Here is a 20,426-nt window from a genome sequence, read left to right on the forward strand (position 1 = left end):
TTAGTTGATGGGAAAAGAATATTCTAATATTGCTCAATTTATGTAACAAAGTCAGTGGTTTTATTTTTATATTTATTATTGTGGGGATCATAAGAATTTGCACATATTCTCTCTGCACTTTGGTTTTCACAACCTGAAAGATGCTTCTTCTGTTCACAATATAATGACCTACAGGTAACCAAGTGGAAGCTAGCTAGCTATTAGCAACCATTGCAAATAAAACAGTGCCTGTTAATAAAGACTTCTTCAATTTCTAGATATCTATCTAACTGACAATCAACTTCATTGTTTGAAACTTTTTTATCATTACATATAGGCTTCAACCTTTTAGAATAGTAACTTTTTTTTTCCTGGAAATGATTTAACCATAACAATTGATTGACTACCCAACATTAATTATTTTATAGTTTCCCGTCCAGATCAAGGGTGACATTATTTTCTGGTTGACCAAACAGTTTCCGGAGTCAGATCGAGGGACTTGGATATTGAAAGTTATAGAACAGGCTAGTATTGCCATTTGCCACACCTGCGGGTGGGAGGGGGGGCCTGAGTCAAGAGCCCCAGATAACATGCTTTTAGGGACTTTAATTAGAATCCAAGGCCACCAAAGATATTTAAGGACTTTTTTTTTTTCTACTTTGGGCCTGGCATTGAGTGTCCCAAAGGCAAAGGAATCGTTTACATGTGATGAGACCCTTAAAAAAAAAAGTCCTTTAAAACTTGCTCTAATTTTGAAATAAAGGTTCTTTTAGTTATCTCTCTTGGCACATGAATGAAACCCAATCTAAAAACTCTCGCGCCTATATGATCATATCTTCTTTTTCATATGGCACCAACCTTCCACAGTATTGTCCTTTCGCTTTCTGCTTATTCTGGGGATATATATATCATCGATTTATAGCTCTAATTTGATGAATAATAAATCGGTACCCTCAAATTCAATGAAACGTACAACATATATATACAAGATTACATGAGTGCATGGAATGGGCCATCTCACACTTTTTTTTTAATGATTAAAATCCAATTCCACGATTGAGAGCATATATCAAAATCATCTTAGTCAAGTGGCGATAGTGAAAGTGTTTTATCTCATCTCATTTCATCTTATCATCATTATAATTTTTTCAAATTCTCACAAAAAATATAAAAAATAATTTAACTTTTTCAAATCTCAAAACAATAATAATATTAAAAAATAATATTGTAATAATATTTTATTTAATTTTTATCTAAAATTATGATCTTATCTCATCACACTATTCAAACTGCAGCTAAGTATATCGTACGATCGACTATAAGTAAAAAAACTTTTTCTCATCAGTCACTATATATTCACTACTCCACATCCAACCTCCTATGAAAAATTCTTCCACATTCTATGAAAAAAAATTATAAATATAAAACATGAGAATAAATAGTTTTGATGTATACCATTCTTGTTATATATAAACAAATACCCCCTTACTCTCGTGATTGACGGGCTAGGTAGGTAGCTATTCCCGGATTAGAGCATGAAAAATCTGAATTCCGTCTAGCTCGTAGGACATGATTGAAGCTAGCTGAGACCGCAAAGGTAAAAATTAAATTATTGTAGTTGATCATATATGTTTTGCGGCAATCTAGTTTCAATGATGCTGCGAAGAAGAAGAGTCTCAACTCAACGAGAGCGAAAATAATTTATTAGAATTGTCTAGACGTATAAAATATGTTGCATTCCATCCGTACAATGATTGCAGGGATCATCCATAAAAATATCACGTCAAACAAATACAAAGTCGTCCAATAAGAACAAAAAGTCATAAATTATGTACACAAAAAATTGTAATCAATATAATTAATTCGTGCAGAACGAACATTTGTCAAATATTAATTAATTAAGAAAGCAAATAAAGAAATTTCTCGACATCTTTTAATTATATACATTGAAAATTAGGCAAAACATCATGATCAATTGTTGATCAAGTGGATCGATCGAGTAATTCAATTCTTCAACGAAATTACATGGACATGAAGTTCTACAAGGATCGAGAGTGAAGAATTGCACGTTGGACACTAGCTAGAACGTACAAGATTTTCTTCAAATGTCAAATATGTCGTCCATATGTCTCCCTCTTCAACTACAGAGGTTTTCAGAAGGACACAAGCTGCCAAAATAAAGACCGTAGATATTATCTTTTTCATGTACATGAAAGGAATCAAAGGATTGCATGCCCCTTACCTGGGAACACAAAACCACTGACCCCAATTCAACTCCCTCCAGCTCCCTTCGATCTCTTCCATATCCACTTCTAGGTGTGTCTAAAATTGCATTCTTTTGCTGTAACTCACTTTGCAGCCATTTATGGGGGAGGGATCTCAAGGATGTTTAGTGTATATATATATATATATTTTTTCTTTCAATGGGGGGCGCATGATCTAGACGATTTGATTGAGACGTACAAAAGCTAAAGATATGTCTCGCTAGCTACGTTTAAGTTCATTACACAAACACAGATCTCATGCTCATGAGTTTAATCACCACACGATCCCATGAACACTTCCACGACTATTGTTTTCTTTCCCCTCTGCTTATAAATTTCCCCCACTCTACTACCAGAGTTTTTCCCCCTCGACGCCATAACCCTCTTCATGTAATCTTTTAAGGCATATGCAACTTTTGTGTTGTTTTCCTTTTCTCGTCCTTAATTAACCGATGTTCATCAGTTTGTCTTGGGGTGGAGGCTCCATTTTCAAATTTCTCATCAACGACCCGAAAGAAGAAAGGTTTCCCTTCCAGCCATGCACCGCCGCTCTTTTTTTTTTTTTTTTTTTTTTTTTTTTTTTAATATATCTTGCATTTTTTCTTTGTTAATGGATAATTGGATATGCTCTTTTAAAACTTACCGTCTTTTGTCACCGTTAGTAATGTAACATATTTTAAGTGATTGTTTTTATAATTTCTTAAGTATCAATATTCACTTGATTCACTTATAATCATGTGTGCCGTGTGGCATGTTTTTAAGATAACAAATTTGAAATAAATAACAGCATTAAATCCTAAAAATGAGCTCAAGATGCCCAATATATTTATGAGAAGAGTAATGATACTCCTCATCCATCTTCTCATCGTTCTATATATGATGTAGCATTAGATAATTAGAGATTATAAAACTATTATTTAATACCACATCACAAGATGATGAGAAAAAAAATGATGAATATATATTTTTTTTAATCAAATTTCTGATTGGATTTTCATCATTTAAATGCATAACAAGAGTGCGAAGCATAGTGAATTGTCGAACCACGATAGCAATACGATTTTCAACTAGATACAGGCTGGGCCAGCCAAAATGTTGGGAAGTTGGTGTAACAAGGATCCCAAAGTTCTTATTGTGCATCGTTTTGTCAAAGGGAAAGAGACGTACGGTCTTCAAGTTTTTTTCCGAAGGTGGAACACAATCCACATAGGGTACTCTGCACCATTATAGTGTATTTTGACCAACTTAGCTACCAAATCTACCTTCTTTAAGGGAAATGATGAGGATTACGTGGGAGCAACTCCGGTCACGCCCACGGTCAGAGACTCAGTGTTAATACAGCCCCACCTACCATGATTATGTCTGTAAGATCACCCGAGATTCAGATGAGCTTCATAGTTTCTAGAAATTCGAAACTTTTCCATATATTTATGTGATCCCAATGTTCTGGTTTAATCATATTAATTTTCTTTGGTGCTTAATTAGTTTTTGTTTTATTTTAATTCAAACTATATTATATATATGCAGGTTTGTGATGGGTTAACTACTTATATATGTACCTTAATTAATATGTCTAGCAACATTGTACAAACGTACTGATGATCTATGAGGACACACAAGACAGGGATCCAACATGTACATGAAAGTGGCATGCAGTTGAACCCATGATACGCCATGGAACAGTGATGTTTATTTGACGTATCATCGGCGTGGGTTGGTTAATTTGTGATGCTAAGTTGAGGTCACTGCGCTACGTACGGTTCGGTACTAGTACAGCAGTAGCATACAAAGTTGTGTTGCAGTGGCATCGGTTTTGAAAATGGGACGGACTGCTACTGCAATTACATTATATTATGCCGGGTGGCTTAATATCTTCGAGGAACTGCTATATATACACCTACGAAACTATTCAGGATAGAAACCAACAGATACAGTCGATGAAAACATTCGAGCTGGCTGCAGTAGCACCATGCAGTGGGTTGGCAATGATGATGGCATTAAGGTGGCAACGCAAGTGTACTGGGGATTAGACGTGGCGTGCGAAAGTTTCGCGAAGTTGTTGAGGTTAGTCATTAGTGGGTGAAAATGGTGGGTGGAATACTAGAAAGTTTACTTTCGCATGCCTTTTTCTTAGCCCCGTTTTCACAGTGAGATATATTTGCTATAAAGGTGACCTGCTCATGTAAGCAAACAATATATTTGCTATAAACAAAAATGGGAAAAAAATAAATCAAATCTCGCCTTTTATACAGCAGACGTTTATAACCCACCAAAACATGATCAGATAATGTCATTGGAATCAAAATCTCGTCTCCAAGGTCTTTGCGATCCAAGAGCTAGCATTGAAAAATCGTGACATAGTTCCAATAGTCTGTTGTTGGAAATGATTTGTCAACCTGTAAAACGTGGAGCCAGATGCCTTGTATGCACACTTTGCTTGCGGCAGATATCAGACACAAGGTCTTGTCTACTCGGCAACCACTTTCGTATCGAGCTTAGCCATACAACATATAGTACTCCATGCCCGTTAGATTGCATGAGATGAGACATCATGTTCGGTGTCGCGGTCGAGTTTTCACCTAGTGATGGCATTAACTTACTTTTGTATAAATTGATTTAGCAGGAATTGATGGAGGGAGATCCGAGTCAAATGATGCTGAACTATCAAATTGCATGTTGATGACATTGAACTATTTCGAGATGATAGATCAGCACAAGTAAAATAGGAAACAATGATTTTTCTTGATTTGGAGCAGTTTTGAGTACGTATCGATATTTTGATCATAACTTTGACTACGGGTATCGGATTCACGCATATGACCTCAATTCAAAAAGCCTTTTTCGGCGCACACGCCGTGATCACTGAACTACACTTAGTGTGCTTGGTTTTCAAGTCCAAAATTAGCTATTTTCCCCCTTCAAATCCCCAATTTTAGATTTTTTTTTTTACCTTTTATGGTAATATTTTTGTTTCTCGGTTAGAAAGTGATTTTGAACCCGATTTTGGCCAGTTACACCTTTAATTACGTATTCATTTTTGGTGTGTTTATTGAAATTTTGCTATTTTTGATAAAATTATGATATTTTCGGCTTTACAGTTATTTCATCCCGGCTTATGGGTTGGTTGGACAATTCTTAAATTTTAATAATTTTCCATCGAAAAGTGAAAACAAAGTTATTTTCTCTGTGTTTTGGGTGAATCTCGTCTTCTCTACTTTGATTATCTGTTGAAACTAGCTGCCATAATTAATCTTAATTTTGTCCAGCATCAAGAACGAAGCTAAAACTTTTATTGAAAGAGGTTACGTTAGACTGTTAATTATTTTCATTAGGGAGGTTAACATTCATAAAATGATTAGACTAAGGAAAAAGTTTCAAACCGATCGGGGTGTCATTTCTCTTTTTACACCCTCCACTAAAATAGCAACACGTAGCAGTTCATTGGACTTACGATGGGTGCAAGTCCATTCTCCCCTCTCCCTTCTCTTCCATCTTCTCTTTTCTCTCTTCTCCCCCAAAGCTTTCCCTCGACGCATCAAACCTCTGTCTCCCTCTCTCTCAACAGATCTCATCTTCCTTCAAGAGATTTAAACCCATCTTCATCTCCGTCTCTCTCGACAAATCCCATATTTCTTCAAGGGATTCGAACCCATCTTCGTCTCCGTCAAGATGGTTTTACTAGCCAAAATGTACAAGTCACTAAAATATCGAAGTTTAGGCCAAACTGTTCCGATGAAGTGAGATGGTAACACCTAGGATGCAAGTGTTTCCAAATTACAAAAGAAAATGCTAACTTTATTTCAAAATAAAAGAATATCACATTCTTTCTTGTTTTACCGTCTCTCTCCTCATCGACATGCCTTTCACAATAGAACTGAAAACATGAGCTTTCTCCTTTCAAACCCAACTATTTCTCTTCCTCTCCATCTCTAATTTTTGTGAATTTCTTTTTCATACCTGGGTTTTGATTTAGCCGGTGACTTTTGGTGCTTTTTTTTCATTGCGGTTGGAGAAAGGGTGGAAATGTAGATTATCGACTTTGGACAAGTTCTTTTGCAGTCTGCAATTCTATTTTTTCTTATTTCTAATACCCAAAAGATAGTGTATTTTTTGGAGTGTTTGGATTTCATTTTAGGTAAAATGGAGAAATGAGTTTAGTTTTTGTTGACGTCAAATGGGGGGGAGGGGGGGGGGAGGTTTGGGGGTTGGGGTGCATGGGACGATGATGGGTGTATGGGGACAGCAGAGTGAAGATTGGGTTTTGGGTGTGAGGGGGAGGGGGGCAACAGATTCATTACATGCAGCTCCATATTTAGTTTTGATAGACTTACTACGTGTCTTATTATTATTAATGGGTGTAAAATGAAGTTTGACACCCATCCGACTCCTAGCCGCACCCTTAGACTAACTCAATTTTATATTTTTTTTTTCTCCTTTTTATTGGAAGAGTCTCGGGATTCTAAACTTCTAGACGATCAATACACACATTGGTTTAAGAAACCATGTTACTTTATTAGGAATCTTAATAGTCGTCTTCAAATCTCATAGTTTAGTAAAATCAGCCATCTATTTGAGGTAAAATATTTTGAGGAGTTACTCATTTTGTTTGTTTGTCTTTTTTTTTTTTTTTGGGCCCTGATGACCTAGTTGGGTTTGTGATGAATTTACTTGAGCAAGAGGTTTATTGGGTTCATATATCATCTTTGGGCCCTCTACAAATTAACCCGGGCCTACGTGTACCCTCATTTCTTGGTACCGCTTTCTAGTTGGATACGCTTGGGCTGCACCGGCAGCTCTGGAGTGGAGATGAAGTCCCGGGCGGACAGCCTGTGCATTGTTATTTATTTATTTATTTTTATTTTTATATGAAAATGCTTGGGTGAAGAGTCCAGATAAGACAAACACTGAACAGTAACTTTTATTGGCCTTCAGTGTTTCCGTTTCCAAGTTTGGGTCGGTGCATATAGTACGGCTTTTTAAATAGAGAAAAGATATTTTATCTCTCTCGTTTGACCGTTTAAGTTGACCGTTGGTTAATTTTTTTTTATTTAATGATTAAAAAAATAATTTTAAGTATATTAATATATTTTTTTTTAAATATTTAAATATACTTAAGAAGCCAATAAGTCTTCCGGTGACCACTACGCGCCCTTGTTACCCATGATGAAATCAGAGGCTTTTGTGTTGGCTGCTGGACTGCTGGTATTTGATGCCTCGTCCTCGCTTTTCAAAAATTATGGGGGAAGAGAAAGAAACATAGGGTCAAGTGGTGGAGATAAAGTTGGAGGTAAAGGTGAGCTAGTGTGTCAAATGAACCCATCAGTTTAAAAAAGATTATAAGAAATCTATATCATATATATATAATATAATTTAAAAATTAAATTTAAAAATTTAAATCTTGTAACTCAAATCTTATCTAAGTAATGTATATAATATATTATACACATCAAATTTAAAAATAGAATAACTCAAAATATATACATGTATTGTTATTATTTTATTTTATTAATTTATAAGATCACGCCATTTAAGTAATTTTATAAATTGATCGCTTAAAATAAAAATATCACTTGTCTAGGTTTGGATATCAAAATCATTTCAATCTATCTCATCTTATCGTTATAACTTTTATAAATTTATACATAAAATATATAAATAATTCAACTTTTTTAAATTTTAAAATAATAATAATATTAAAAAAAATATTTTAATAATATTTTATTTAACTTTTAATTTTTATCTAAAATCATCACATCTCATTTTACTATCTAAATCTTACCTGATTGAAAACGACAAATCAAGATAAAGAACGACAAAAACACAATGAAGAAATAAATATATAATATTGAAATTTATATAATCAAGTTCCATCTTTCCAACCCCACGTTTTTTGTTTCTATGTTTGAACTTTTTTGGGTTATCAGCAAAGAATCTTTCCCACCACTGAAAAATAGAACTAAAAGCTGAAAAATAAAGCAGCTTTCGATACCACCAAGTGTGGGTGGAATGCGTCCGGGACTCCGGAGACAGAATAATAATTAGAAATAACTATAACCAATAATGCCAGCACGTTAAAAAAACATAAAGTTGCCACTAATCTCTAATTTATTAAAAAAACCGTTGGATTTCTGGTATTATAGCTGTATATAATGAACCATGATAGGCTTATTATCCTCCAACCTCCTATTACTTTTTTGCTACTTTATAGTATATTTAAAATTTTTATTTTGTTATAAAAAATTATTTTTTATTATTTTTTTAGTATCTTTTTAACATCATTAATTATTAAGAAAAAAATAAAAAATATACAAATTAACTAATAGTCACTTCCTTAACTATTAATTAAAAAAATTAAAAAAAATAAAAGGAATAATAAATAGATGGTAGGATGTTACGATCTCACATCAACTAAGTATGGAATTAGTTGATAATTTATAAACCCCTAGGCACCCTTTTATTGTAAGTTAGTTTTCAAGTGTAAGTTCTGCCTAATGAGTTCATAATAATGGTATCAGAGTCACCCCACGTTTAAGGTCATGTTGTGACGGTTGCAATCGTGCGGCACGGGAGTGATGCCGGCATGGCAGTGTTCGTCCAGAACTAGAAAAAGTCCTAGCACATAGCCAACCTGTATGAGCTTCGGGACCGCTGTGGACGTCGGCTACAGAGCGTGGTGATTGTTACGATCCCACATCAACAAAGTATGAGATTGGTTGATGGTTTATAAACTCCTAAACACCATTCCCTTGTAAGCTAGTTTTCAATGATGAGTTCTACCTAATAGGTTCATAACATAAAAAGTAGTAAGTCTATCATTATATATCCTTGTAATAGTATATAATGTCTTTGTACTTGCAAATGCCATTTTAATAAGAATTCCTGTTGTGGTTTTTTAAGAAAGGATTTCGCTTTGTATTATACATGAAATAATTGGATCGATAATACTTGATTTAAGATTTTTATTCGTGTTATTATTTTGAATAATTATATTAAAAAATTTATTTTTTGATAATGAATTCGATTTTTTTTTTCAGAAGTATAAAAAATGTATATATCTTAAAACTATATATAAAATAAATCTAAAGTTCAGAAACAGCATGTTATCCTAACAAGAGATTGATTGTAGAGAGCACGTTTTATTGATGTATTTGATGAAACCTCGCTTAGCATCAAAAGCAACTACAACAAACTCTCCTACTTTTACTATTATTATCATCTTTCTTTTCTTTTTAACTAAAAATATATAAATGATAAAGAAAGGGATTCCGTGACCCGTCCCACTTAAAAGTTCGATCACTGCAGATCATTCAACGAGCTTATGCTATGTTTCCTTATTTAACCAAATTCAACTTACCTCCATTCATTTCAAATCGATTATTTATATGATTTAATATCTTTTTAATTTTTTATAACTTGTTCTAATTTAAATAAAAAGTATTTTAATAAAATTTATAAAATATTATTATTTATAATTCAATTCAACTCATCTCAACATTCACAACTTTAAATATGATCCGATTCAATAAATTCTTTCTATTATCAATTGACTAGTGCAAGGTTGAAAGATATAATATAGATTGATGTGAATTGACCACCAACACTTGCAGTAAATAATAAATAAATAAACATTTCCCTGTCCACCTCCACATTTACTCGCAAACATACAAAGGCATATATATAGGCAACCCATCCCTGCAAAATCTATCAAATCCAGATTATATGCATGTCATCGATTTTTTCGGTGATGATTTTTCATATTTATTTTTGGCTTGATCTATCATATCTTGTTTTTATTATGTACTGGATTAAAAGATTAATGAAAATTAAAATGGTAGATAGTCATAATATAGCACGAAAGCTTTTATGGTAACGGGCAGCTTAGCAATTATCTAACCTCCACAGCACACTAAATAAGGACTCTTTAGAAAAAAGTATATTAAAGATCTAATTAAGAAATAAAATTCAAATAATATTACTAATAATATATCAAAAATTATATGTGGTATATAATGTGAAACTGATGAGTAGTATTAACATCGTGTTTCGTATACCTTTGGGCAGGGTTCCAGCAACTTGGGTCTTGGGTCTTTCACTTGCACACTTCATAAAACACAAAGAGTGGGGGGTCTTGGTGGAAGCTGGTGAGTTTTCGATACTTAACTCAATATATATTCTTAGTAATTTGTGTGTAAGTTTAGAGGAATCAGAGAGAGTTATTCGAATCTAAGAGTCGACTTTTATACTAGGTTTCTGGGTGAGAAAGCTCATACCTGGCTTCGAGAAGTCCATGTCACTTCAATTGCTTGCTTAGTTAGAATCCTTTAATGCGGCGTAACTTTTAGGGAGGTGTCAAGTCCGCAGAGTGGCACCATTAATACGGCATAGCTCCTTGACTCATTTTACCCTACAAGCGTTCCTTGTTAAACCCCTCCATATCTGCTGTCAGGAGATTAAGAGTTCCTTATATTTCCTGCCTACTTGCTTGCGCAGCACAAGTTTCCAAGCGTTAGGTGTCATCATGGAGGTGTTAGGGCGACAAGTCTAGTCTGCCTCAATTGTTCGCTTTCCCCACGCGTGGGTTGCTTCATGGGCAGGTTTTGCTCATGAGCCGAATACTCTGTAGAAACTCACTGACTCCTTTTAGAAGAAGATCGTTGGGCTTTACCGAGCTTATTCACTCACTACCCAGTGATCCCTCATGGGCTTGCAGACCAATAGGAGGGAGAAACCCCTTTACAAGTAGAATTTTTCAGAATTAAAACGTCTCTTTGTTCAATAAAACTTAAAGGGTGGGTCTACACTCATTGTTGGGAGCTCCCGTTAGTCTATTTTAAGTTTTTTTTTTCACATCATTTTTTTAACACTTTAAATATTTTTATAAAAAGAAAAAAATTCACAATATTATTAAACAATACTTTTTTAATCACTAAATAAAATAAAAAAATGAAACTCCAAGCGAAATCCGTAGCTTTTTCCAAACTTAAAACTTCTCTATTTTTTAGAACATCTAAAAAACAAGTAAACGAATAAAATGATAAAAGTTATTTTTTTCATTTCATCAAAAGAATACATAGTTTTAAGTTGAAAAAAATGTGAGTATTCATTCATTATGACGATTTTGAAGAGGTTTTTTTTGGCAAAAACAAGATGAGATATCTTATTTTATCATTATAATTTTTTTAAATTATCATATATAATATAATAAATAATTATTTTTTTAAAATTTTGATTGAATTTTTTTAAATATGAAAATAATAATAATAATATTTTAAATTTTTATCTAAAATTAAAAATTCTCATATCTTTTCCAAACCTAAAGACTTTACTCCTCACTTCCTCAGGCCCAATGGACCGCCTCTGTGCCTTTATCTGTTAAGTGGCGCCGCCACCACTTCTTGTTATTTTCAAAAAAAAAAAAAAAAAAAAAAAATCCTAGATTCCTAAGTACAACCAAGATGGGGGAGGGATTCGCACCGACGACAGGATAAAAGTAGCGAAGAAGGAAGGAAAATGATTTATATATAATATTTTATATAATTATATTTTAAATAAAGAATATTTTTATAAAATATTTTATAAAAATAATATTATTTTATAAAAATATATTATAACATCATTTTATAATATCATAAATATCTTTATTTTATAACATTATTGTACAATATTATATATTATGTAAGGTGTTGTGTACAAGTAGGAAACCCCCCCCGCACGAGTCGCAAACATAGAAGTGGATTCATTTTGTTTCATAGAATGTATGCTCGTTCTGGGATTCGTCGGCAGTAAATAAATCTGGGGAAGTTGCTTTATTCTTGGCTCCTTTTAGGACTATATAAAAATAAGGAAAGAGAGCGTCTGATAATTCAAGCTGGCTGTGACCTGCATAGTTGAGGCGGAGGAGGAAGAGAGCGCAGCACTGATAGGAGGACCAACCCAGGTGCTTATGATGGAATGCAGCGACGAAGATTCTCGTCCTCAGAAAATGCACGAGGAGGACCCGTTGTCCGTGGACATCCCAGAAACCGCTCACCAGATTAGCAAAGGTTTCGTAATTGTCTTTCTTTCTCTCCCATTTCCTTGTTGGTTAAAAATCGTATCTGGGTCGTGAAATTGCTTTTATTCTGGGAGGGTGGGATAAATAGTTTGTGGTTTTCATTTGGAGCAGAGGAGGATTGGTTTGGTGCGGCATATATTCGTTTATACATATTCTTTATTGGATACTTCTATATTTTCCGTCTTCAATGGAATGGTTTTTCTCGTTTTGTGTGTTTTGATTGCCAGAATGATTTGCAGGTAAACACTTGATCTCTCAATCGGAAATCGAAAAACATTAAAATCACCCTGACGTACCATGGTCTAGTTCACCAGCTAATTGATCCAGCCAATTCATCCCACAATAATCTTCTATCACCATCCATGTCGACCGTAAACACCAAAAGTCTACTGAAAGTTGCCAACCACATTTCTTAAAGTGCAGTCTCCAACATAATCCTCCATGCACTCTTTCGATTTTTTTCCACCCCCCTCCCTTGTAGTTGTATCCCTTGTAAACACCAAAAGACTTGAATATGGATAATTTTAAAGGATGAAGAATTTCAATTGCCATAAGTTAATGATATTGAATTTTTATCTTTCTTTGAGCGCAATTTAGCTTTGTTTTTTTCCCCTTTATGTATAGATTCATGGTTTCAAGTGGGCTTCGTTCTGACGACTGGTATCAACAGTGCTTATGTACTGGGATACTCTGGGACTATCATGGTGCCTTTGGGTTGGATATTTGGTGTAGTTGGTTTGATAGCAGCCACCGCTATATCTTTGTATGCAAATACTCTTATTGCCAATCTTCATGAATTTGGGGGGAGGAGGCATATCAGATACAGAGATCTGGCGGGATATATATACGGTATGAGCAAAAAAGGAAAATAACAGATGAGAATTAATTGTACTCCTTACTGTTTTATAATTTCGTAAGCTTTATCTTTTGGGGTTTTCAAATGGCAGGTAGGAAAGCTTATTCTCTCACATGGGGATTGCAATATGTCAATCTTTTCATGATTAACACTGGGTTTATCATTTTGGCCGGTTCGGCCCTAAAGGTAAGATCAAATAGAATAGAATGGCTTATCTTTTCTAACTGCCTTTCATATTCCGAGATGTCATTTTGGCTGGTGCTTCACTATTCTTGCAACTGGAAAAGGTTGTCTTCTCCGTCCTTTATGACAGAATTGTGCATAAAATAGATATGCAAAAGATCTCTTTTTACGTTAGCTAATACTCTGTCATAGCCTGATAATATGTGCCTCATTCTATTTCACACCATGCTTTACATCTGACAGTTACCGTTGAGCAATTTGAATAAGAACTAGCTAAAGTTATGTCAACTTGACAAAGCACAAGTGTGCTTTATCAGTTAAGAACTCTACTCTGTAAACTGCATCAAGTCAATAAATGCAGTAGTTAAAGTTGCCTGAATTATTTCTCAACCTTTTGGTCTATGCATTTTCTATTGCAGGCTGTCTATGTACTTTTCAGGGATGACCATGCCTTGAAGCTCCCATACTGTATTGTTATAGCTGGGTTTGTATGTGCCTTGTTTGCTATATGTATACCCCATTTATCAGCGCTAAGGATTTGGCTGGGATTTTCAACATTCTTCAGCCTAGTTTATATAATCATAGCATTTGTGCTGTCTCTTCAAGATGGTAAGGTCTCTTGGTGTTTTATTCCAGAACTGTGCTTACCGTTTGAACATATTCATGTAATGATATAAACCCTGTTCTTTGTGTTGCATGAACGTAAAATGTCAAATTATTAACATGCTAGGACATAAGACTAGGTTCTTAGGCTGGCATCTTAGAGACCAATTGGGGCATTAGCTTGCTTGATCAGTGATCAGGTGGTTTGCAAAACCGTGGTTACCTGAGGTGACATTCTAAATGTGCAAGGAAGTGGGATGCGGGTGCTTTAACTACATGGTTTTGAAGTCTTGACTAAGTCAATTCCCTTGAATGTCCTTGATAGTAATCATTAGCTAGAGTTTCTCCTGTAAAGAATGCTCGTGATTTCTTTCTTGTGATTTTGATTGGTGCCTTTCACCCGTGCTAGTGCAACTAATAATAAATTTTCTAGTTAAGAATCTTGTAGTGTCGAGTTTACATCAATATTCTCTGCGTTATTGTAGGAATCAAAGCCCCAGCCAGGGATTATGGCATTCCAGGAACAACAACAAGCAAAATCTTCACAACAATAGGGGCAGCTGCTAATCTTGTTTTTGCATTCAATACTGGAATGCTTCCAGAGATACAGGTAGGCTAGGAGTACATGGCCTTGAGTTTTTAATGAGCGAGGGAATCCTCTTTTGTCTCATCTGCATGAATGATTACTGTTTTACAGTTTTTGAAACTTTCCGCCTTCCTGTGCCTGGTCATGGGATAATGAAGGCAGCAGTTTTGATACTTTTAAGGGAAAACTGAACTCTTTGAATCGGCTTGCTGCTTTTAAAAAACAATAAAATTTGCATTCCACGATAAGAATAGGCATGTCATTTGTAACTCTCTTTCCACGTTTTTTTCCTGCATTTCTCTTCAAAACTCACCTTCTTTTTCTGCATTTTTTTTTTTAAAATTCTGACAGGCAACGGTGAGGAAGCCTGTTGTTGACAACATGTTAAAAGCTTTGTACTTCCAGTTCACAGTGGGGGTTTTACCAATGTATCTTGTCACTTTTGTTGGATACTGGGCTTATGGATCTTCTACATCTTCTTACTTGCTCAACAATGTCACCGGTCCGGTTTGGGTTAAGGCGATGGCCAATATTTCTGCCTTTCTGCAGACAGTCATTGCTTTGCATGTACTTGCCTTCGTTTCCTCACTCCAAAATCTTGTCTTCTGTTTCTTGCTGTTGCACTAACCTCTAACATTAGCTTCCTCTGCTGCTTGTAGATATTTGCAAGTCCAATGTACGAGTATGTGGACACCAAATACGGTATTAAAGGAAGTGCATTGTCATTTCGCAACTTGTCATTCAGAATTGCGGTAAGAGGCGGCTACCTAGCTATTAACACGCTGGTTTCAGCTCTTTTGCCGTTCCTCGGAGATTTCATGAGCCTCACAGGGGCAATCAGCACATTTCCTTTGACGTTTATCCTAGCAAACCACATGTATCTAGTGGCGAAGAAGAACAAACTCAACTCATTACAGAAGCTCTGGCATTGGCTCAACGTTTGTTTCTTTGGCTCCATGTCCGTAGCAGCAGCAATTGCAGCCTTGAGGCTCATTGCCGTAGATTCCAAAGCATACCATGTTTTTGCGGATATATGATGGCTTTCTCTTCTACCTAAAAAAAAAAAATTGATGGCTCTCTCTTCTTGTCAGTCTTCTTCCCACATTTTTTTTTAGAAAAAACTATATATTAAACTCTCATTTCACTAATATTTGATCCTGGTGACATTGCTCATAATCTTTGAATCAACTCTTAATTTTTTAAGGGAAAAAATCAAGGATTAATAGCAAGTGCTCTCAGTATAATAAGATGAAGTGAGATAAGTGTAATAGATAGCATAGATTTTTATATTATTGTTGTTTTAAAAATTTTCCAAACTGTTCGTGCAAAATTCCTGAGTGACAAGTTGGGTATTTGTTTTTTCTCTCTCTGTACAAGTAGGAGTATTGTTATCTTTTAGAATAGAGGCTTTCAGCATATATATAATAGCCTGCCGTTTTCAAATATGATTATTGCCCAATTTTATCATACTTTGACCCAGGCTTTTTTAGTTCGATCGAACGAGGTGTGTGTACTTTGCATACGAGGAACTGGCGTACCCATTGCTCAATTACCTCCAGAAGTAGTCACTGCTGACAATGTACTTCAACCTCCAGTATTTGCTATTTTTCAATAAAGGTGACAGCATGATCACAATAAATAAATACTGCATATAATCAGGAAGTTGTTCATGAGTTGTAGGGAGAGGACATGAGTTGTGCTGCTCCATTCAGAGTTACATGCTGACAAACAGCGTACAGTCAAGTACCTATATGTTTGAATCATAATTCCAAGAACGGCAACATTCAACCATTTTTATAAAAAACAGATTCAGAATATCCTCATTTCCCCACCGAGATATCTCATCAAAGCAAAAATGCAACCTTACAATGGCTAATCATATAACAGACTTATCAGAAAATCGCATAACAGGATCATACCGACAGTAAAAGAAGAAGAAGAAGAAAAAGCAGCAGTTAAATTCTTCAGCCTTCCTAAAACAGAACTTTCTTTTGCAGAGTCCCATCAGTCTTGAAGCTTTATGATATCCACAACCACTCATTAACTGAACATAATATAAAGCCCATTATTGGTATACTCTAATCATCACAGAACGAGAAAATCACAAGAGGTCAACATTTTTATCACCATCAAGCAAGCATGTTAGCATACATGTGAGAGGACGACAACATAACTCAAAAGTAAGGGGGCAGAAACATGGGGGTCAAAATCACATAAAAAAGACTCGAAAGAGCTACTTTTTCCATGGTTAAAGAACCTTCCTATCCAAGAAGAGTAAAAAAGATGTGTTTTCTCATTATATTGGAGAGAGAGGGTCTTTTTTTTTTTTTCTCATTTCTCGCCCCTTTTTTTGGAAGGGGGTAGAGCAGCAAGATTCACTTACTGATTTACAAATGGATGTTGCCATTTAACATTTTTTTTTTTTTTTTTGCTCTGTTACTGTAGATGCTACAAATTCACACTGAAGGAATTTCATTTCCTGCTTACATTTGTCTTAAACACCATTCAAGCTCACTAGAATAGTCTTACAAGGAAAACTAAGCTAAAAAAATCAAAGCTGTGCAGAAAAACTGTAAATCCTACCAGTTACTAGATGTAACATCCCGATTTTAGTATGAAAAATGGTGGTGAATGGGATCCCACATTGACCGGAAGAAAAAAGTTTTATAGTTTATCAAGAATTCCAAGGGGTTCTAGTTGTAACATTGACTAGTCATTTTCCAGTATAAGCTCATATCTGGCTTCAACTTTTTTGGGCTGTTAAATTAGGGTTTAAATGGAACCAACCCATATGAAAGGGGAAGATTTGGATTTTCTAGATCATTTCATACAGCTTTGCTTCTTAAAGAGACATCATTTCTCAAAATCAGAAAATAATTTACATCCTATATGAATGTAACAACCGACAAACTCTCTGTTTTCATGAAATGTAAAATAACCCAGTTACTTCAATAGAAATGCAAAAGTGAAAATTTGTTCGTCATACAAATTAAATTAAAAAAATATATCTTACCTTGTGTGGTATCATCCTGATACCAACTTCACAACAATGCAGATGAAATTTAGCAGTATGAGAGGAACTCTTAAGTACTGGGTTGCATAGATAAGACCAATAAGCTGCCCCTTAAATGACTTTGTCTTGCCCCTGAGAATTCTGAGAAGCTCCATCCACGAGGTGCCAGGAAGCGGTCCTCATTTAATATTGCCAATGCATTAGCAAGAAGCAGACATCCCTCCAATAATGTCCATAAACCCATTCTCCTGTGCAATGAAGAATTTATCATGGAAAACCTTGTCGTACTTCAATTTGTAGGCATTTTTCACCACTCCCCCCTCCTTTTCATTACATAAAACTACTAAAGAAGGGCATGCCATAGTAGTACCTTTTCTGCATCTATTGAAAAGACATGACAGATGGAAACAAATGCTAGCATGATTACTTGACGAAACCATCTTTATAAGTAATACAGGCAGATTTTCTTTTCCTTTTTTCTTTGATAGGTAAACAAACACAAATTGATGATTTCCAAGTTGCAAAATGCAACTTCAGCCAAGAGTTATTGTGATATAGCAGTTTGAATACAGCTGCCAAGTTGTCAGCCCCATCACCCATGAATCAGTCGATATACAAGCTGTTGATATGAGATAAAAAGAATCATGTGTTCTTCATGGTGTCATGCACATGGCACTAGTTAAGCACGTTTCTTCACTGGTCATGGAAGACGTCATAACTCATAAGCAAGTTTGAACATTTAACCCGTAAAACACAAACACTTAATATTTTGGTAAGAGTAAGGCTCTGTTTGGTTGCCAAAGTGAGCTCAACCCATCTTAAACCAATCATTGATGAGACCCACTATTTTTTGAACTTTCAAAAAAAATTAAACAAATCTCAATCTACTTCATACACTCAAACACATATTTCAACCTATTTACATTCAAACACATTTCAATGAAATCCACAAAACACTACCATTCACAAATTATCTCAAATCATCTGAGATAACCTCAACATCCAAATGCACCTTAAGTGTTTGGGTTCAATTTCCTAAGCTTCAAGTATTTGTTTTTTTTTTGTGCTGTAAGAACCAAACTCACTTATGAACTTGGGGTATAGCCTCGTTTTTTCTGAAAAAAAAATTATGAATTATATTAACATGACCCACAAACCCAACTTTTTTTTTGTTGCGTTTCTCAACAATTTCAAGGAAACAAGTGTATCCATGTTTATAATCAGACCGTTCATCATTCAACAATCAGAAAAACTAATCCATATCTTATTAGAGCTTATAAGGTTTAAAAATGTAATCCCTTTCAATGACTTCGAGTAGTTGCGGATTACGTATTGCATACAGTATTCTGCCGCAAAAGCAACAATTTAAAGATTCGCAAACCAGTTCCAAAGATGTACTTTTTTCAAGCACCATACAGATCCTTAACCAAAATGGGTATCGACCTTCTCACTCTTCTTGTTAAAATCCTACTCGAGTCCCCCACAACAAGAAGGACCTAAATTTTCATGGTACCACGGAAAGAAGACAACAACCCAACGGGAAGTAAGATCCTCTCATACAACTAACTATAAGCTGGCAACAGGATTTCAACAATAACCCAATTTTGAGAGACACAAATGTGGCTGCTCAAGAAAACCCAAATAAAAACCCTAAGAAAATTATGGAGATGATTTTAGAAGTATTAAAATCTGTGAAATTTATGAAGTTAGATTGATAGGTAAATCTGTGATGTGTAGGATTAGGGGCAGAATAGAAAACTTTGTTCTCACTGACCTGATTGTGGAACCTGATCTCCGGAGAGACTTTGTCTTTGGGAAGGATCGAGGTCGGAGTCTGGAGCAGGGGCTTCCCCGAAAAGAGGAGTGGAAGAACGTGCCGTCCTTTGTGCACGGAACGTGACAATAACGGGAAATACTGGAAAAGGGCATCAGCGATCCATGATGCTCCGACCATTATACAGGGCCTCAGATAAAATATATATAAAAAAGAATAAATATAAATAGAAGTTATTATTAAGTATATTTATTTTGTATATATGATGTGATATTATTTAGATTACATATTTTTTTAAATAAATGTTGAAAATAATCAATTAAAAATAACCATGCAGTGAGTACAAAGTGTGATAAAAAAATTACGATAAGATTATACGGATTTTGAGATAAATTGAGTTGAATGATAAATAATAATATTTTATAAATTTTATTGAGATGAATTAATTTTTATAAGCTGAGATGAATATAAAAATTAAAAATATAGTAAATTCTATTAATAATTGATTTGAAATTCAAACAATACCTAAATCATATAATTTTGGCAATCATTAGTTCGGATACGGAAACAAAATTAAGAATGTGTTCTGGAGACACTCACGGGTTTACTTATTTTCTAACATTACTTAAGCAAACATCTCTTTTTGCTTAGCCATCGTTTGTATAAACAAAAACAAAACATCACTTTTTGCTGCGTTAAAAAATAGAATGATGCTAGAGCTATTGCTCTCGCTGGACTTTAGCATGTGTTTTTTAATTTTTTTTATATATATATTTTTAATAATTTTAAATATTTAGAAAAAGTAAAAAAATTTACAATATTATTAAAAAATATTTTATTAATCATGAAATAAAATAAGAAAATGTTTTTATTTTACTTCGTGATTAAAGAAATATTTTTTAATAATGTTCTGAATTTATTTTATTTTTTTAAAATATTTGAAAGTGTTAAAAAAATCTATATAAAAAATAACTTAAAAAAAACATATTACAAACACATGCTAGAGCAAGAGAGAGTTTCGAAGCCGTGGCTGTAGCATTGTCCTAAAAAAATATCCATAATTTTAAAACAAATGTTGAGATTATAAAGTCGAAAGTTTTTTATATTGTAGTAA

General features: G+C 34.4%; 2 protein-coding genes across 3 annotated transcripts; one reads left to right on the forward strand and one right to left on the reverse strand.

Annotated features, from left to right (window-relative positions):
• The first annotated feature begins 11,973 nt into the window (after positions 1 to 11,973).
• Positions 11,974 to 15,887, forward strand: LOC121244563 (proline transporter 1). Of its 2 annotated transcripts, none has more exons than XM_041143026.1 (7): positions 11,974 to 12,286; positions 12,922 to 13,146; positions 13,245 to 13,339; positions 13,756 to 13,945; positions 14,425 to 14,549; positions 14,877 to 15,092; positions 15,185 to 15,887. In XM_041143026.1, the coding sequence occupies exons 1-7, from the start codon at positions 12,187 to 12,189 to the stop codon at positions 15,560 to 15,562; spliced, it is 1,329 nt and encodes a 442-aa protein (XP_040998960.1). In that variant the 5' UTR covers positions 11,974 to 12,186; the 3' UTR covers positions 15,563 to 15,887. The 2 variants fall into 2 exon arrangements, with proteins under 2 accessions (XP_040998960.1, XP_040999495.1); XM_041143561.1 differs by having other exon boundaries at positions 12,968 to 13,146.
• A 271-nt stretch (positions 15,888 to 16,158) lies between these two features.
• On the reverse strand, positions 16,159 to 19,491 carry LOC121250058 (immediate early response 3-interacting protein 1-like). The gene is given in 4 exon segments (XM_041149020.1): positions 16,159 to 16,569; positions 17,539 to 17,674; positions 17,677 to 17,786; positions 19,313 to 19,491. Coding segments are annotated over 3 exon segments (390 nt in total). The 5' UTR covers positions 19,468 to 19,491; the 3' UTR covers positions 16,159 to 16,569; positions 17,539 to 17,549.
• Between the last annotated feature and the right edge of the window lie 935 nt (positions 19,492 to 20,426).

The sequence above is a fragment of the Juglans microcarpa x Juglans regia genome, chromosome 1D, assembly GCF_004785595.1.
Source record: "Juglans microcarpa x Juglans regia isolate MS1-56 chromosome 1D, Jm3101_v1.0, whole genome shotgun sequence".
NCBI lineage: Eukaryota > Viridiplantae > Streptophyta > Magnoliopsida > Fagales > Juglandaceae > Juglans > Juglans microcarpa x Juglans regia.

Excerpts from the sequence above, each read along its gene's own strand:
- LOC121244563 (XM_041143026.1), top strand. The coding sequence starts at position 12,187 with ATGATGGAATGCAGCGACGAAGATTCTCGTCCTCAGAAAATGCACGAG. Across the intron at positions 12,287-12,921 it reads CGCTCACCAGATTAGCAAAG|ATTCATGGTTTCAAGTGGGC; the intron begins GTTTCGTAATTG and ends CTTTATGTATAG. Across the intron at positions 14,550-14,876 it reads GAATGCTTCCAGAGATACAG|GCAACGGTGAGGAAGCCTGT; the intron begins GTAGGCTAGGAG and ends AAATTCTGACAG.